Here is a 20027-nt window from a genome sequence, read left to right as displayed (position 1 = left end):
CCATAAAACGTTCTCAAGTCTTTTTTCACAACCATTTAAAACAGTCCTCTTTGTACCTCTTCCTCAAACCTAAAACCCCACTAATATAGCACAGGAGGCAGTGTATCTGAACCCAGTGCCATGCTCTGTCACTATGTAATTTTAGTTCTCCATAGAAAAAATGCATCTGCCATACCCGTGTGAACAATGGAATTTAGAGCTGTTGTCATCGGCGACGGCCGGTGCCTTCATTCCTTTTTTAAGCCTATTTTATGAGGTCAGGCGTTATCCGCATAGATATGGAGGTAGCAACAGGGACCAACGAACAACGTCCTCTGTGGATTGGGGGGCCGGCTCCAGGCATAAGCGACTTAGAGCCCCAGGCCCCAGTAGGGTTAGAGTGAGCATGAGAGGGAGAGAGAATGAAAGGGCAAGATAATGAGAGAACAGACAAGGCGAAATAGATACCTTCTTCTCACGCCATGGCCTTAGCCACAGCTGACCTGTGTGTGTGTGTGTGTGTGTGTGTGTGTGTGTGTGTGTGTGTGTGTGTGTGTGTGTGTGTGTGTGTGTGTGTGTGTGTGTGTGTGTGCGTGTGTGCGTGTGTGCGTGTGTGCGCGCGCGCATACGTCAAATACCCGCCGTCGAGTCCAAACACAGAGGGTTTAGCATAATCCTCGACTAACCGGTGCCGCTGCACATTGACTCTGTACCGGTACCCCCTGTATATAGCCTTGCTTGTGATTTTACTGCTGCTGTTTAAATTACTTGTTACTTTTATTTTCTACTTATTTATTTTTTCTTAACACTTCTTTTTTTACTTCTTAAAGCGTTGTTGGTTGAGGGCTTGTAAATCAGCATTTCACTGTAAGGTCTACACGGGTTGTATTCGGCGCATGTGACAAATAACATTTGATTTGGTAATGAGATAAAGGTAGCATATTCAAATGGTTTTCATTATAAAGCTAAGCCTAGATAATGACTTCACACATCTGGTTAAATCTCCCGCAAAATCAACATACCCAACCCCTTCATGGGAATGCCCTGCTGCCGTGTTCTGGGGAATGGAATTCTCAGCTGTATCCTCCGTGAACGTTTCTGTTCTGGAAAACTGATCGTATGGAGAGGGAAGGGAGCTGCTCTTAACCAAGCAGGCCCGGGTGGATTGTTATGGTTGTCTGTGTTTTGGTGAATTATTGTGACGAAGTGATGAGACTAAACCATAGTCTGACAGGGACACACAGAGCTTTTCGTTTCACTTTCATTTATTGTTTGTCAAAAATGGTTCCAATCCACAGGTTCCTCCCACCTCTCCCTCTAATCTACTGTTAAAACCAAAAACACACGTGTTGAAAAAAAAGACTGGAAAATGTGTTTATTTAATAAAGATGGGCAACTCTCAGTTTATTAAAAATGATTGGCATCTGTCAGTACTACGGCATGTTTCGTGCCATTTTTTTTATCGCTTTGGTGCAATTTTGTGGTACATTTTCACAACACTTAGTACGAAACTCAAAACACAATCAAAAAGACAGTTGCTTAATAACTCTAAGCACATTTTCAATCGACTAAGTACAACACACAAAATCATACAGTCACTTTTTCACCAAACTTAATCAGTGTTTCATTTAAAATACATGTTTCACATTGCAATATATGTTCATGTAAAGTAATTGCCTTTCGCAACGCCCACGTTACTTTTAATATGATTCTCTTCTCTTTTGTTGGAAGACATTTTACTATTACTTAATCGAACTGCTCTTAAATGATGATCACTTCAATGTTTGGTAAACCTGTACATTTTACATGTCAATTGGTTTGTCTACTACAGATTCTGAGAACTACATAATGATTATGTATGTCTGTAAAGTAGAAACATGAAGCTTATGATATACAGTTCATTCGGAAAGTATTCAGACATCTTGACCTTTTCCACATTTTGTTACGTTACAGCCTTATTCTAAAATGGATTAAATAAATAAAATCCTCATCAATCTACACACAATACCCCATAATGACAAAACGAGAACAGGTTTTTATAAATGTTAGCAAATTTATAACAAATAATAAACAGAAATAAGTTATTTACATAAGTATGAGACTCGAAATTGAGCTCAGGTGCATCTTGTTTCCATTGACCATCCTTGAGATGTTTCTACAACTTCATTGGAGTCCACCTGTGGTAAATTCAATTGATTGGACATGGCAAACTGATCCATCGGGGGAGAAGGGCCTTGGTCAGGGAGGTGACCAAGAACCCGATGGTCACTCTGACAGAGCTCTAGAGTTCCTCTGTGGAGATGGGAGAACCTTCCAGAAGGACAACCATCTCTGCAGCACTCCACCAATCAGCCCTTTATGGTAGAATGGCCTGACTGAAGGCTTCGGGATAAGTCTCTGAATGTTCTTGAGTGGCCCAGCCAGAGCCCGGACTTGAACCCGATCAAACATCTCTGGACAGACCTGAAAATAGCTGTGCAGCAACGCTCCCCATCCAACCTGACAGAGATTGAGAGGATCTGCAGAGAAGAATGGGAGAAATACAGGTGTGTCAAGCTTGTAGCATCATACCCAAGAAGACTCGATGCTGGAATCGCTGCCAAAGGTGCTTCAACAAAGTACTGAGGTAAGGGTCTGAATACTTATGTAAGTGTGATATTTCAGTTTTTTATTTTTTTATAAATTAGCAAACATTTCCAAAAATATTTTTTTGCTTTGTCATTATGGGGTATTGTGTGTAGATTGATGAGGGGAAAAAACGATTTAATATATTTTAGAATAAGGTTGCAACGTAACAAAATGTGGAAAAAGTCTGAATACATTCCGAAGGCAATTGTAACTCAAACGTACTACTATGATGATAACTATTATGATTTTACTTTACAGTCAATTTTTTACAAATCTGATATTGACAAGGTCAGAGATGTACTTTATGTAACAAATAAAATAAAACTTTATTGGTCGCGCATTAACATGTTACAGCAGGTGCAGCAGAATAATTGTGTTTTCTAGCTCTACGGTGCAGTAATACAATATCAATTCAATACGCAAATAATCCAGAAAGTCCAAAACAAGAAAGAAATGCATCCCTTATACAGTAAACATGTATCCAAAAGGAAGTTTCTGGGGTCTTTTTGATTGGTGGGGGTGGGGTCACACTGCTTTACAAAAATTGCATTGGCCAATACAGTACTGTAATACTGTAATATATGCCATTTACGTAGCAGACACTTTGATATAAAGTGACAACAGTCCACACATTTTGGTATGTGACCCCAGTGGGAATCGAACCCACAACTCTAGTGCCATGCTCTTATGAACTGAGCCACGTACAGGACCACTACAAAACATAAGTACAGTACAATACTGTAAAATACAATACATAATTGCAATACAGGTAGAAGATGTATGTTTGCCATCCCTAAGAGCGCACCAACCTCCTTCAGGCCATGGATGAAGCATGCAATGATTTCACTCCAGACATACAGTACCAGTCAAAAGTTTGGACAAACCTAATCATTCAAGGGTTTGTCTTTATTTTTGATATTTTCTTCATTGTAGAATAATAGTGAAGATATCAAAACAATGAAATAACACATATGGAATACTGTAGTAAAAAAGTGTTAAACAAATCAACATATATTTAGATTCTTCAAAGTAGCCACTCTTTGCCTTGATGACAGCTTTGCACACTTTTGGCATTCTCTCAACCAGCTTCACCTGGAATTGAACTCTCAACCACTGAACATTCCGAAATTAAACTTTCGAACACTAAACGTCCTAAAATAGAATTCTCAAACACTGAATATTCTTTTTGAAAGTTTCATTACTCTATTCATCAAGGAACAAGTCAACAGTAAACATGTCGTTTCCCACGAATGATGAGGGACCTATGTAACAAATTTCCCAACTCTTGGTTGAACGGGGTGAGGGCCATGACTTTTCAAAGTTTTCATGTTCAATCTCTTGTTATAGCGCCACCATCATCGACAATCAGTGTAATTTCGTAAATGCCAGATTTCTATGGCAAGATGCACCATTCACTCAAGTTTCGTAAAAATTGGACCAATGGTGTCTGAGATACCGCGTGGGGCGTACGAACGTACAGAGACAGATCCACAGTCCCCTCCCCGATTTCATCGCAGGGGACAAAAAGCACCTTTCTTCCTTCTGTCACAGGCTCAGTACAGTGGTAGTATCTCTCTCGCGGGCCAAAAATACACGCGTGTGTGTGCTCACACGCTTGAGTATGTACATGCCTGCATGCTCCCCCAGAGTTACCGGGGGTTGTCAACAAGAAATCTATCAACTTTGCCATCACTCATCAAAACAGATGATGTGTAGATGTAGAGTTGATGTCTCCTGTCCAGGACACTGGGCCCTGAGTGGCCTGTACTCTCTGCATTATCATGATTTATTTGTCTATCTAGTTAGAAGACATTTGTCTCCCTGTCCGTGGTTCTAGCACATTGGGGAGGCTGATCTGTCATCACACAGTCAAAAGCGTTATGGTTTGATTTAGAGACGTACATGTTTTCAGGGATACAGATGTTGTTACGAACATGACGCCGCTGAGTACACAATGGTTGAATCAACGTTGTCTCCACGTCTTTTCAATGAAATGACGTGGAACCAACGTTGAATAGACGTTCAATTGACGTCTGTGCCCAGTGGGAGATGACACATTTAACGAAGTGTTATACATGTGAGATTGTGAAGTCCATTATGTTCCATCAGTAGGGTTAGGTTACAACTGAATAATAGAAACAAGCTTTTCAGGGAGAAAAACATCCATTGATGAAACAGTGGTCACTACTAGTTTGAGACAGGTGATACATTGTACGGGTAATGCGGAGTCATACATGTGAAATTGTCCGTTATGTTCCATTGGTAGGCCACTATTACATAAGGTGTGTTTTTATTCTGTCTGAATGATGTGGCTATAACATCAAGCCAGCCAGGATTATCAAAGAAAACTGTTGTGCTTTTATACTATATCTGGCAACGAGAAGAGAGGAAATCCCAGCTTAGACAATCCTCTATTCTTGTCCTGTGGAAACAAGCCTAGGGTTGGTTGCCAGACATAATATTATGCCCCCGAATAACCGTTTCTTGAATCAACTCCTCTGTTTAACGTGCATTATTCCACAGTCTGCACTCACCACCATCCTGTCCCTTCAGGCAGTGATACCACAGTCTGCACCCACCACCACCCTGTCCCTTCAGGCAGTGATACCACAGTCTGATCCCACCACCACCCTGTCCCTTCAGGCAGTGATACCACAGTCTGATCCCACCACCACCCTGTCCCTTCAGGCAGTGATACCACATTCTGCACCCACCACCACCCTGTCCCTTCAGGCAGTGATACCACAGTCTGATCCCACCACCACCCTGTCCCTTCAGGCAGTGATACCACAGTCTGATCCCACCACCACCCTGTCCCTTCAGGCAGTGATACCACATTCTGCACCCACCACCACCCTGTCCCTTCAGGCAGTGATACCACAGTCTGCACCCACCACCGCCCTGTCCCTTCAGGCAGTGATACCACAGTCTGCACCCACCACCGCCCTGTCCCTTCAGGCAGTGATACCACAGTCTGCACCCACCACCACCCTGTCCCTTCAGGCAGTGATACCACAGTCTGATCCCACCACCACCCTGTCCCTTCAGGCAGTGATACCACAGTCTGATCCCACCACCACCCTGTCCCTTCAGGCAGTGATACCACATTCTGCACCCACCACCACCCTGTCCCTTCAGGCAGTGATACCACAGTCTGATCCCACCACCACCCTGTCCCTTCAGGCAGTGATACCACAGTCTGATCCCACCACCACCCTGTCCCTTCAGGCAGTGATACCACAGTCTGCACCCACCACCGCCCTGTCCCTTCAGGCAGTGATACCACAGTCTGCACCCACCACCACCCTGTCCCTTCAGGCAGTGATACCACAGTCTGATCCCACCACCACCCTGTCCCTTCAGGCAGTGATACCACAGTCTGATCCCACCACCACCCTGTCCCTTCAGGCAGTGATACCACATTCTGCACCCACCACCACCCTGTCCCTTCAGGCAGTGATACCACAGTCTGATCCCACCACCACCCTGTCCCTTCAGGCAGTGATACCACAGTCTGCACCCACCACCACCCTGTCCCTTCAGGCAGTGATACCACAGTCTGCGCCCACCACCACCCTGTCCCTTCAGGCAGTGATACCACATTCTGCACCCACCACCACCCTGTCCCTTCAGGCAGTGATACCACAGTCTGATCCCACCACCACCCTGTCCCTTCAGGCAGTGATACCACATTCTGCACCCACCACCACCCTGTCCCTTCAGGCAGTGATACCACAGTCTGATCCCACCACCACCCTGTCCCTTCAGGCAGTGATACCACAGTCTGCACCCACCACCACCCTGTCCCTTCAGGCAGTGATACCACATTCTGCACCCACCACCACCCTGTCCCTTCAGGCAGTGATACCACAGTCTGATCCCACCACCACCCTGTCCCTTCAGGCAGTGATACCACAGTCTGCACCCACCACCACCCTGTCCCTTCAGGCAGTGATACCACAGTCTGATCCCACCACCACCCTGTCCCTTCAGGCAGTGATACCACAGTCTGCACCCACCACCACCCTGTCCCTTCAGGCAGTGATACCACAGTCTGCACCCACCACCACCCTGTCCCTTCAGGCAGTGATACCACAGTCTGATCCCACCACCACCCTGTCCCTTCAGGCAGTGATACCACATTCTGCACCCACCACCACCCTGTCCCTTCAGGCAGTGATACCACAGTCTGCACCCACCACCACCCTGTCCCTTCAGGCAGTGATACCACAGTCTGATCCCACCACCACCCTGTCCCTTCAGGCAGTGATACCACAGTCTGCACCCACCACCACCCTGTCCCTTCAGGCAGTGATACCACAGTCTACACCCACCACCACCCTGTCCCTTCAGGCAGTGATACCACAGTCTGCACCCACCACCACCCTGTCCCTTCAGGCAGTGATACCACAGTCTGATCCCACCACCACCCTGTCCCTTCAGGCAGTGATACCACAGTCTGATCCCACCACCACCCTGTCCCTTCAGGCAGTGATACCACAGTCTGATCCCACCACCACCCTGTCCCTTCAGGCAGTGATACCACAGTCTGCACCCACCACCGCCCTGTCCCTTCAGGCAGTGATACCACAGTCTGATCCCACCACCACCCTGTCCCTTCAGGCAGTGATACCACAGTCTGATCCCACCACCACCCTGTCCCTTCAGGCAGTGATACCACAGTCTGATCCCACCACCACCCTGTCCCTTCAGGCAGTGATACCACAGTCTGATCCCACCACCACCCTGTCCCTTCAGGCAGTGATACCACAGTCTGATCCCACCACCACCCTGTCCCTTCAGGCAGTGATACCACAGTCTGCACCCACCACCACCCTGTCCCTTCAGGCAGTGATACCACAGTCTGATCCCACCACCACCCTGTCCCTTCAGGCAGTGATACCACATTCTGCACCCACCACCACCCTGTCCCTTCAGGCAGTGATACCACAGTCTGATCCCACCACCACCCTGTCCCTTCAGGCAGTGATACCACATTCTGCACCCACCACCACCCTGTCCCTTCAGGCAGTGATACCACATTCTGATCCCACCACCACCCTGTCCCTTCAGGCAGTGATACCACAGTCTGATCCCACCACCACCCTGTCCCTTCAGGCAGTGATACCACAGTCTGATCCCACCACCACCCTGTCCCTTCAGGCAGTGATACCACAGTCTGATCCCACCACCATCCTGTCCCTTCAGGCAGTGATACCACAGTCTGATCCCACCACCACCCTGTCCCTTCAGGCAGTGATACCACATTCTGCACCCACCACCACCCTGTCCCTTCAGGCAGTGATACCACAGTCTGATCCCACCACCACCCTGTCCCTTCAGGCAGTGATACCACAGTCTGCACCCACCACCACCCTGTCCCTTCAGGCAGTGATACCACATTCTGATCCCACCACCACCCTGTCCCTTCAGGCAGTGATACCACAGTCTGCACCCACCACCACCCTGTCCCTTCAGGCAGTGATACCACATTCTGCACCCACCACCGCCCTGTCCCTTCAGGCAGTGATACCACAGTCTGCACCCACCACCACCCTGTCCCTTCAGGCAGTGATACCACAGTCTGCACCCACCACCACCCTGTCCCTTCAGGCAGTGATACCACAGTCTGATCCCACCACCACCCTGTCCCTTCAGGCAGTGATACCACAGTCTGATCCCACCACCACCCTGTCCCTTCAGGCAGTGATACCACAGTCTGCACCCACCACCACCCTGTCCCTTCAGGCAGTGATACCACAGTCTGCACCCACCACCGCCCTGTCCCTTCAGGCAGTGATACCACAGTCTGCACCCACCACCACCCTGTCCCTTCAGGCAGTGATACCACAGTCTGCACCCACCACCACCCTGTCCCTTCAGGCAGTGATACCACAGTCTGATCCCACCACCACCCTGTCCCTTCAGGCAGTGATACCACATTCTGCACCCACCACCACCCTGTCCCTTCAGGCAGTGATACCACAGTCTGCACCCACCACCACCCTGTCCCTTCAGGCAGTGATACCACATTCTGCACCCACCACCACCCTGTCCCTTCAGGCAGTGATACCACAGTCTGATCCCACCACCACCCTGTCCCTTCAGGCAGTGATACCACAGTCTGATCCCACCACCACCCTGTCCCTTCAGGCAGTGATACCACAGTCTGCACCCACCACCACCCTGTCCCTTCAGGCAGTGATACCACAGTCTGATCCCACCACCACCCTGTCCCTTCAGGCAGTGATACCACATTCTGCACCCACCACCACCCTGTCCCTTCAGGCAGTGATACCACAGTCTGCACCCACCACCACCCTGTCCCTTCAGGCAGTGATACCACATTCTGCACTTTTAAGGACTTAAGGACACAGTCTGCACATTTAAGGACTGTCTTTTGTGTAAAGTAAGCAAGGGGAAGGGGCTGACACTCTCTCACTCCTCAGTCAGCCAGCACTATTCATCCTTTGGAAACCTGTAGAGAGGGTAGTAGCTGGCTCTTTAAGGGTGAAGTGAACTGGTAGAGAGGGTAGTAGCTGACTCTTTAAGGGTGAAGTGAACTGGTAGAGAGGGTAGTAGCTGACTCTTTAAGGGTGAAGTGAACTGGTAGAGAGGGTAGTAGCTGACTCTTTAAGGGTAAAGTGAACTGGTAGAGAGGGTAGTAGCTGACTCTTTAAGGGTAAAGTGAACTGGTAGAGAGGGTAGTAGCTGACTCTTTAAGGGTGAAGTGAACTGGTAGAGAGGGTAGTAGCTGACTCTTTAGAGGTAAAGTGAACCGGTAGAGAGGGTAGTTGCTAAATCTTCCACTCAGTACTTTTCTTCCCCAGTAGTGATTTATGATTGAAAGGGGTCCCAGGACTTTTGGCTCAGGCACAGATGTGTAACCCCAGACAGACAGGCCACCACAAAATGTGAATAATCTGACACTGTGTCCTAGGGAATTAGGGACTGGGAGCAGCCCCTACACACACGCATGCACACGCACACACGCCTGCATACACACACACTCACACATGCACACACATGTGTGTGCCTGCTTGCATGCGTGTGTGTGTCTGTGTATGTGTGTGTATGTGAGCATGAGGTGATAATCAACAGCGTGGCGTAAGGAGGACTCTTCCCCTGTTGTTACACACACCGTCCGAATATGATGCACACACTACCGCCACCGGGCCAGCAGGCAGGGACTCCCAATTTGGTCAAGAGCCTTTTAACTTACCACCCCCTCCCTCCCTCCCTATCCCTCCAAACCTCCCCACCTCTGTCGTTTCCTCAAACTCTTCATTCAACTGTGGTCGTTTACCTTTGAACACCCACCTCCCCTGGGGTTTTACTTTCTGTCACTGGGGAGAAGAGGAGGACGAGAGAAAGCAGAGAGAGAAGGAGAGAGAAAGCAGAGAGAGAGGGAGAGAGAGCTAAGGCCAGGGGCTTTGCTGACTGCCATTGTCGCTGTCTGTCAGGAGAAGCACTGGGGAGAAAGTGAGAGAGAGGGAAGAGAGAGGAAAAGTTCCTGCTGAGTTAAAGTAGTCCACAGGACCGCGCGTACAGTATTCAACAGCTTCCCTAGGCTATCGGTCGGCCATCGCAAGGGAGAGAGAGAGTTACACCAAAGGATTTTTTATTTATAGCCCCTCCAACGGCGACAGTCAGTAACAACTTTTCTGAGGGGTGTGTGTGGTTGGTTAGTGGAGATAAAGGACTAGTTAGTGATTTTGTTTGGCCATGCAACAGGCCTGGGATAAGGCTCTCTTTGAGGCTCACATCGAAGGTGTCAAGAACGGCCAGACTGGTGAAATGTCGGGGAAAAGCCAAGGAGGATATATGGGAGCCAAGACGTCCAACGAACACTTCCAGAGGTAAGGGAAATATTGCTGCAAATATATGCACATATACCGGTATGCTATGTGCCATAGACCGGCTATGTATGGGAAGACATATATGCCATGACTGTTATCCCAAAGGTATGTATGAAAATGAATTAGTTCCAAGGGGGATTTAGGAGGAATATATCAATTAATAAATGTCTCCTTAGCCGCATTGAGGGAATTCCAACTTCCGAGGAATAGGGATGGAAAATACATTTGTTGAAGGGAGATTTGGCAGGCTGGTATTCATGCATATATCTTTCTCTAACTAGCTACGGATGATGGAATTCAAACTTCTGAACAATAGTCTCAAGGAATACTGTAGTCGGATGGTGGCAGATGAGTTATAGTGTATACACGTTTTGTAAAAGCTGTGGAAAGAGGAAAAAAACACTTCCCAAAGCTCCTCAATGTCATCCCTGTGAGCAAGATGGATGAGGTGGAAGGGGTGGGCTCAATGGCCTACAGTGTTTCTGTACAATCATTTATTTCACTGTGGCTCACTAGTGTTCATTCTCCCATGGAGCGGAGTAGCACGGTCTCAAACAGAGTTTTACAGACAGTCTCACCATGGAAACAATCAGGAAGAGAGGAAAAAGAGAAAACAGAAAATATTAGAACAAAGATCTTTTATAGAAGAGCTGTCTCACTCAGTCTCAAACACACACACACACACTGTATATGTTTATAACAGACAGGAAGGTCTCATATTGAAACACAAGCAGTACTATGCTCTAAGTAAAGTAGGCAGGACGGACTAAAGGCAAAACTGAAAATAATTTTGTTGAAATTAAAATACATTTGCTAGTCATAGTTATATAGAACTTTAGTATGTTGAAGAATGTATTAGTCGTTTCTCATAATATTTGTGTTTCCTAAAACATTCCCTTTGTTTTGATGTTATTATACTTTTATTTGTTTGTTTTTTATTATTTCTACTTTAGAGAATATTAGCACAAAAATCAATTGGGTTCGACTGAAACCCGTGCTTATGTGAGTTGAGGAACTTTAGAAGTAAATGAAAGTATTAGATCTCCCTCTTAAATAATGAATACATCATTGTTTTTGTTAAGTAAATAAGCAATAAACAGCCCAAGAGATTCTACAGACGCCAGTAAATGAACGTGAGCTAAATACTAGACCTTTTATTAACAACTTGTAACAACCGTTATTTGAGACGTTGAATGGAGACCTTGTGATAACAACCTTATTGTTATTTATATAACTATAACGTTATGGAATATTCTGTTCTCAATATAGTGTATAATAAATCTAATATATTTGTTTTTAAGAGAAATCACAAATACAATGTTTACCACTTTTGTTATAGCTTTTAGCTTCTCCTGGGCCAAATTAACTTGCCATTCAAACACATTACACAAGTTGTTGTAAATAGATATTTTATTTATTTCACTAGTTTAAAATACAACAATATGTATTATCGATAATGAAGAGATGAATTGAGTTTATTGAAGACTATCTCATTCTATGAAAAGAAAACTGACAATTTCCTCTAATCCCCCTACAGTGTAGTTAGATATCCACTTCATTTTATTATAATGTCCCATCTTATGCTTACATTGTCAGTGGAACAAATGTCATAGCAACAATAAATCGTTATTTGATATCAGATTCAACATTTAACTTTGTAATCTTATGTAAAAAAGAATATGTAATAAATAATCTTATTTGTACAATGTAATAGCCTTTGGTGTCTTCTTCAAAAAGTACATTGGTGTCATACAATATTTACAGTAATGACACATACGGAATTTCCCAAACCATGATTATTTTCAGGTGTGTAAAGTTTACCAGCGTCAGTGTAATATAACTGATTACCTTTCTTGCATTATGCAACCTTGACCTTGACTTACATGTTGAAAAAAACAGGTATTATCTTATTTGCTAATCATTGACATATTTTCCACTGATTAAATATAACTTTGTGAATGTATATTAAGAAAGCTGTAATTATTGACTGTATTAACATTTTATTCAACATAGGTGTGAATACTTATGCATGGGTAGTTTATACTGGATTTAGTCTGGTTTATAATAGATTATCAATGTTAACTTCTCAATGTTGACTCTCATATAACATTGATTATCAGTGTTAACTTTTACAATAACAAAGTAAGCCTTTGTTTTGCTACTACTTGTAATAATAAAGTTGGCCCAACTGTTTACTGGCCTGAAGCCGCTGTACTGTCCATGTCTTTGTACACCTAGTGTACATGCAAAAGGGTACAAGCAGTATTTTAGTGCACTAATATGTACGATTTGATCATAGAAAACCCCACATTTTACCATGTAAACCAGTGAGCCGTGGTAAAGTAGGCTGTTTGAGGGAGGAATATTGCACAGTTTAAAGGGAGTTTATGGGGACTTATCATGATGGAGTAACTAGAAAAGGGGAGAGATCGTAGTTATGGGGACTTATCATGATGGAGTAACTAGAAAAGGGGAGAGATCGTAGTTATGGGGACTTATCATGATGGAGTAACTAGAAAAGGGGAGAGATCGTAGTTATGGGGACTTATCATGATGGAGTAACTAGAAAAGGGGAGAGATCGTAGTTATGGGGACTTATCATGATGGAGTAACTAGAAAAGGGGAGAGATCATAAGTAATATGTCATATTACATGTCTCGAGGCTTAAAATATATAAGACGTAATTCAGTATAAAAGTGGTGAGAGAAGCGATCTGCTCGATCAAGACAAGAGAATGCAGCACGGCACGGGCTCTTGACGTCTGTTTCTAAATCACTTTTTAAATGTCATTTTACCAACAAATGTACATTTATCGCCCTTATTGCAACCAAAATCTATATTTTTACAGTTACATTTAGAATTATAGCCCAGTGAAATGGCACAGGTAGGCGATTTTTCTTGACGTTTCGATTTTTGATCGTCGTCACAGAATATAATATGAGTCTATGAACTAGGCCTTATGTGTTTGAGTTTGAGACAGTAAATAGTAGAGTAAATATGTGCAATTTACACCCCTGTTTGACACGCCCTCTGATTAACGATAAGGATAAGAGTAAGGATTTGACCGGGGATGGAACGGAACAGAGTTAAATGTGTGTGTGTGTGCACACCCGTGTATGTTTGTGTGTGTATTTGCACACGTGTATGCACGCGTGCGTGTGCAGAGAGGCGTAGGATCAAGCGGCCATGTTTGTGTGTTGCTGAGCTAGAAAGTGAAATGTTAGAGCAGTCCTTATATGGCTTGCCTGCCCACTCATTCTATTTTAAAACAGCAACAATTTCTATATACGCAGACCCCTCACCTGACACACAACATGGTTTATAGCCGTCCATCAATTAGAAGAAGATAGAATGATTAACCTCTCTACACATGATTTATAGCCTACTCACCAGTCCTAACTAATAATACACATTCATTTTGGGTCACAGTACACTTAAAGGGATAGTTCAGGCTATTACAAGTGTAGACATTTGTAGTCTCTCCTTGACCATAAACTGCTTTAAAGATAAGAAAACAAATATGTACATTTGAAATTTGGTTGAACTATCAACTTGCAACCATTTCTTGAAATGTGTGTATTTACATGTCACTACATAGTAACCACAGTAGTAGCTAATTCAATGAAAAATGACCTCGACCAGTGAATTGTAAATAAATCATTGTTTCATGTAGTGAATCTGCTTTAACTGTGGACAGATGTGGAGATAACTGATTATTCGGATTATAGATCAAATGTCTTTTGTTAAAAGGAGAAGTCTTCAGTCGCGGTCTTTGTCAAAAACAATACTCCATTCATTTCTTGTATTTTTCTGGAGAAATTTGTCTAGGTAAAGCCACTGATGGAATTACTTCTACACATCAATATACGCTACTTGTCTGTATACAGTTAAGCAGTAGACCCTTATGTGCTCTCTCTCTCACTACTCTTTGTTGAGTCAGTTAAGTTTTGATGTAACCTAGTCTCAGTCCAGCTTTAGAGCACCTGTCACGCCTGTGTGAGTTATACTTTTACAGGACACAGGTTTTCTATCTTGGCGTAATGGGAATACCAGTTCCTGAGGCATCTTAACATATGTTAAGGCTTCACACAAGTAACCATAACATAACATAGCCCAGTACTGTAGTTTATGTACTATACATTACTACTACCGCAGGTTCTATACATTACGGGAATACCAGGCAGTTCCTCTCTTAGCTGTTCCTGAACCAGGAACCAGGAACCATATGTTAAGGTTTTACACCCAAGTAGCCATAACATAGTACAGTAGGGAAGTTTATGTATCGCCTTACACAGTGCTTCATTTATACTGATACCTCTCTGTCTTACACACTTTCCCCTTTCTCTCTCTCTCCCCCCTTTCTCTCTCTCCACTTTCTCACTCTCTCATCCCTCTTTTTCCCCAGCTGTGTGCTTTCTATCACCCTGCCCAGTTTGTCAGAGAAGGGGAAGTTGCCTCTGACCCCTCTTCTTAGGCAGCACTGATTAGCGCCACAAACACCATTCTAGGCCCACAACTCATCTGCAGCCTGAAGCGCAGGGCTGTTTTTCTTCTGCCATTTAGTTCTCTCTATCTCTCTCGCTCTCACTTCCCCCCTCTCTCTCTTGCTTTCTCCCCCCCCCCCTCACCTACAGCCCCTACAGAAGGCCTGCCTCCTCAGTGAATGTTCCTCTGAGGCTGTAGAACATTTTATTGTTGTGGATTATGTTGTTTTCTTTCTATTCTTCTCTAGCTGTTGTTGTTGTTGTGGATGTTGTTGTAATATTCCTGTTCTTCTCTAGCTGTTGTTGTTGTTATGGATGTTGTTGTAATATTCCTGTTCTTCTCTAGCTGTTGTTGTTGTTGTTATGGATGTTGTTGTAATATTCCTGTTCTTCTCTAGCTGTTGTTGTTGTTATGGATGTTGTTGTAATATTCCTGTTCTTCTCTAGCTGTTGTTGTTGTTATGGATGTTGTTGTTGTTGTTTTTCTATTCTTCTCTTGTTGTGATGTAGTAGTAGTAGTTGTTGCTTCAAACTTGAACGACGTGGTGAGACTCCTATTGCAGACACAGTATGTCCATACTGTAGTATGACTAAGGGTTTAGACTAGCTAGGGGATAGCTGTCCATACTGTAGTATGACTAAGGGTTTAGACTAGCTAGGGGATAGTTGTCCATACTGTAGTATGACTAAGGGTTTAGACTAGCTAGGGGATAGTTGTCCATACTGTAGTATGACTAAGGGTTTAGACTAGCTAGGGGATAGCTGTCCATACTGTAGTATGACTAAGGGTTTAGACTAGCTAGGGGATAGCTGTCCATACTGTAGTATGACTAAGGGTTTAGACTAGCTAGGGGATAGTTGTCCATACTGTAGTATGACTAAGGGTTTAGACTAGCTAGGGGATAGTTGTCCATACTGTAGTATGACTAAGGGTTTAGACTAGCTAGGGGATAGCTGTCCATACTGTAGTATGACTAAGGGTTTAGACTAGCTAGGGGATAGCTGTCCATACTGTAGTATGACTAAGGGTTTAGACTAGCTAGGGGATAGCTGTCCATACTGTAGTAGGACTAAGGGTTCAGCCTAGCTAGGGGATAGTTGTCCATACTGTAGTATGACTAAGGGTTTAGACTAGCTAGGGGATAGCTGTCCATACTGTAGTATGACTAAGGGTTTAGACTAGCTAGGGGATAGTTGTCCATACTGTAGTATGACTAAGGGTTTAGACTAGCTAGGGGATAGCTGTCCATACTGTAGTATGACTAAGGGTTTAGACTAGCTAGGGGATAGCTGTCCATACTGTAGTATGACTAAGGGTTTAGACTAGCTAGGGGATAGTTGTCCATACTGTAGTATGACTAAGGGTTTAGACTAGCGAGGGGATACCTGTCCGTACTGTAGTAGGACTAATGGTTTAGACTAGCGAGGGGATAGTTGTCCATACTGTAGTAGGACTAATGGTTTAGACTAGCTAGGGGATAGTTGTCCATACTGTAGTATGACTAAGGGTTTAGACTAGCTAGGGGATAGCTGTCCATACTGTAGTATGACTAAGGGTTTAGACTAGCTAGGGGATAGTTGTCCATACTGTAGTATGACTAAGGGTTTAGACTAGCTAGGGGATAGTTGTCCATACTGTAGTAGGACTAATGGTTTAGACTAGCGAGGGGATAGTTGTCCATACTGTAGTATGACTAAGGGTTTAGACTAGCTAGGGGATAGTTGTCCATACTGTAGTATGACTAATGGTTTAGCCTAGCTAGGGGATAGCTGTCCATACTGTAGTATGACTAAGGGTTTAGACTAGCTAGGGGATAGTTGTCCATACTGTAGTATGACTAAGGGTTTAGACTAGCTAGGGGATAGTTGTCCATACTGTAGTATGACTAAGGGTTTAGACTAGCGAGGGGATACCTGTCCGTACTGTAGTAGGACTAATGGTTTAGACTAGCGAGGGGATAGTTGTCCATACTGTAGTAGGACTAATGGTTTAGACTAGCTAGGGGATAGTTGTCCATACTGTAGTATGACTAAGGGTTTAGACTAGCTAGGGGATAGCTGTCCATACTGTAGTATGACTAAGGGTTTAGACTAGCTAGGGGATAGCTGTCCATACTGTAGTATGACTAAGGGTTTAGACTAGCTAGGGGATAGCTGTCCATACTGTAGTAGGACTAAGGGTTTAGACTAGCTTGGGGATAGCTGTCCATACTGTAGTATGACTAAGGGTTTAGACTAGCTAGGGGATAGCTGTCCATACTGTAGTAGGACTAAGGGTTTAGACTAGCTTGGGGATAGCTGTCCATACTGTAGTATGACTAAGGGTTTAGACTAGCTAGGGGATAGCTGTCCATACTGTAGTAGGACTTTAAGACTTATGGTTTAGCCTAGCGAGGGGATAGCTGTCCATACTGTAGTATGACTAAGGGTTTAGACTAGCTAGGGGATAGCTGTCCATACTGTAGTAGGACTAAGGGTTTAGACTAGCTAGGGGATAGTTGTCCATACTGTAGTATGACTAAGGGTTTAGACTAGCTAGGGGATAGCTGTCCATACTGTAGTAGGACTAAGGGTTTAGACTAGCTTGGGGATAGCTGTCCATACTGTAGTATGACTAAGGGTTTAGACTAGCTAGGGGATAGTTGTCCATACTGTAGTATGACTAAGGGTTTAGACTAGCTAGGGGATAGCTGTCCATACTGTAGTATGACTAATAGTTTAGCCTAGCTAGGGGATAGCTGTCCATACTGTAGTATGACTAAGGGTTTAGACTAGCTAGGGGATAGGTGTCCATACTGTAGTATGACTAAGGGTTTAGACTAGCTAGGGGATAGTTGTCCATACTGTAGTATGACTAAGGGTTTAGACTAGCTAGGGGATAGCTGTCCATACTGTAGTATGACTAAGGGTTTAGACTAGCTAGGGGATAGCTGTTCATACTGTAGTATGACTAAGGGTTTAGACTAGCTAGGGGATAGCTGTCCATACTGTAGTAGGACTAAGGGTTCAGCCTAGCTAGGGGATAGTTGTCCATACTGTAGTATGACTAAGGGTTTAGACTAGCTAGGGGATAGCTGTCCATACTGTAGTATGACTAAGGGTTTAGACTAGCTAGGGGATAGCTGTCCATACTGTAGTATGACTAAGGGTTTAGACTAGCTAGGGGATAGTTGTCCATACTGTAGTATGACTAAGGGTTTAGACTAGCGAGGGGATACCTGTCCGTACTGTAGTAGGACTAATGGTTTAGACTAGCGAGGGGATAGTTGTCCATACTGTAGTAGGACTAATGGTTTAGACTAGCTAGGGGATAGTTGTCCATACTGTAGTATGACTAAGGGTTTAGACTAGCTAGGGGATAGCTGTCCATACTGTAGTATGACTAAGGGTTTAGACTAGCTAGGGGATAGTTGTCCATACTGTAGTATGACTAAGGGTTTAGACTAGCTAGGGGATAGCTGTCCATACTGTAGTATGACTAAGGGTTTAGACTAGCTAGGGGATAGTTGTCCATACTGTAGTATGACTAATGGTTTAGTCTAGCTAGGGGATAGCTGTCCATACTGTAGTATGACTAAGGGTTTAGACTAGCTAGGGGATAGTTGTCCATACTGTAGTATGACTAAGGGTTTAGACTAGCTAGGGGATAGTTGTCCATACTGTAGTATGACTAAGGGTTTAGACTAGCGAGGGGATACCTGTCCGTACTGTAGTAGGACTAATGGTTTAGACTAGCGAGGGGATAGTTGTCCATACTGTAGTAGGACTAATGGTTTAGACTAGCTAGGGGATAGTTGTCCATACTGTAGTATGACTAAGGGTTTAGACTAGCTAGGGGATAGCTGTCCATACTGTAGTATGACTAAGGGTTTAGACTAGCTAGGGGATAGCTGTCCATACTGTAGTATGACTAAGGGTTTAGACTAGCTAGGGGATAGCTGTCCATACTGTAGTAGGACTAAGGGTTTAGACTAGCTTGGGGATAGCTGTCCATACTGTAGTGTGACTAAGGGTTTAGACTAGCTAGGGGATAGCTGTCCATACTGTAGTAGGACTAAGGGTTTAGACTAGCTTGGGGATAGCTGTCCATACTGTAGTATGACTAAGGGTTTAGACTAGCTAGGGGATAGCTGTCCATACTGTAGTAGGACTTTAAGACTCATGGTTTAGCCTAGCGAGGGGATAGCTGTCCATACTGTAGTATGACTAAGGGTTTAGACTAGCTAGGGGATAGCTGTCCATACTGTAGTAGGACTAAGGGTTTAGACTAGCTAGGGGATAGTTGTCCATACTGTAGTATGACTAAGGGTTTAGACTAGCTAGGGGATAGCTGTCCATACTGTAGTAGGACTAAGGGTTTAGACTAGCTTGGGGATAGCTGTCCATACTGTAGTATGACTAAGGGTTTAGACTAGCTAGGGGATAGCTGTCCATACTGTAGTAGGAATTTAAGACTTATGGTTTAGCCTAGTGAGGGGATAGCTGTCCATACTGTAGTATGACTAAGGGTTTAGACTAGCTAGGGGATAGCTGTCCATACTGTAGTATGACTAAGGGTTTAGACTAGCTAGGGGATAGCTGTCCATACTGTAGTATGACTAAGGGTTTAGACTAGCTAGGGGATAGCTGTCCATACTGTAATATGACTAAGGGTTTAGCCTAGCTAGGGGATAGCTGTCCATACTGTAGTATGACTAAGGGTTTAGACTAGCTAGGGGATAGCTGTCCATACTGTAGTAGGACTAAGGGTTTAGACTAGCTAGGGGATAGCTGTCCATACTGTAGTATGACTAATGGTTTAGCCTAGCTAGGGGATAGTTGTCCATACTGTAGTATGACTAAGGGTTTAGACTAGCTAGGGAATAGCTGTCCATACTGTAGTATGACTAATGGTTTAGACTAGCTAGGGGATAGTTGTCCATACTGTAGTATGACTAAGGGTTTAGCCTAGCGAGGGGATAGCTGTCCATACTGTAGTAGGACTAAGGGTTTAGACTAGCTAGGGGATAGCTGTCCATACTGTAGTATGACTAAGGGTTTAGCCTAGCGAGGGGATAGCTGTCCATACTGTAGTAGG

At 44.4% G+C, this 20027-nt stretch overlaps 2 protein-coding genes across 2 annotated transcripts in view; both read left to right on the top strand.

Moving 5' to 3' along the window:
* Nucleotides 1–278: 278 nt before the first annotated feature.
* On the top strand, nucleotides 279–8976 carry LOC120032478 (mucin-2-like). The gene is made up of 2 exons (XM_038978583.1): nucleotides 279–368; nucleotides 5131–8976. Exons 1-2 carry the CDS (start codon nucleotides 279–281, stop codon nucleotides 8974–8976), a joined length of 3936 nt encoding a protein of 1311 aa, XP_038834511.1.
* A 1356-nt stretch (nucleotides 8977–10332) lies between these two features.
* Nucleotides 10333–20027, top strand: part of rbm20 (RNA binding motif protein 20) — a 73107-nt gene continuing 63412 nt past the window's right edge. The window contains exon 1 of the mRNA XM_038978582.1: nucleotides 10333–10466. Within this exon, the coding sequence (XP_038834510.1) occupies nucleotides 10333–10466 (134 nt within the window). The remainder of the gene's footprint in view (nucleotides 10467–20027) is intronic.

The sequence above is a fragment of the Salvelinus namaycush genome, chromosome 39 (genome assembly GCF_016432855.1).
Source record: "Salvelinus namaycush isolate Seneca chromosome 39, SaNama_1.0, whole genome shotgun sequence".
Lineage (NCBI taxonomy): Eukaryota > Metazoa > Chordata > Actinopteri > Salmoniformes > Salmonidae > Salvelinus > Salvelinus namaycush.
This window is presented reverse-complemented; position numbering and strand designations above follow the sequence as displayed.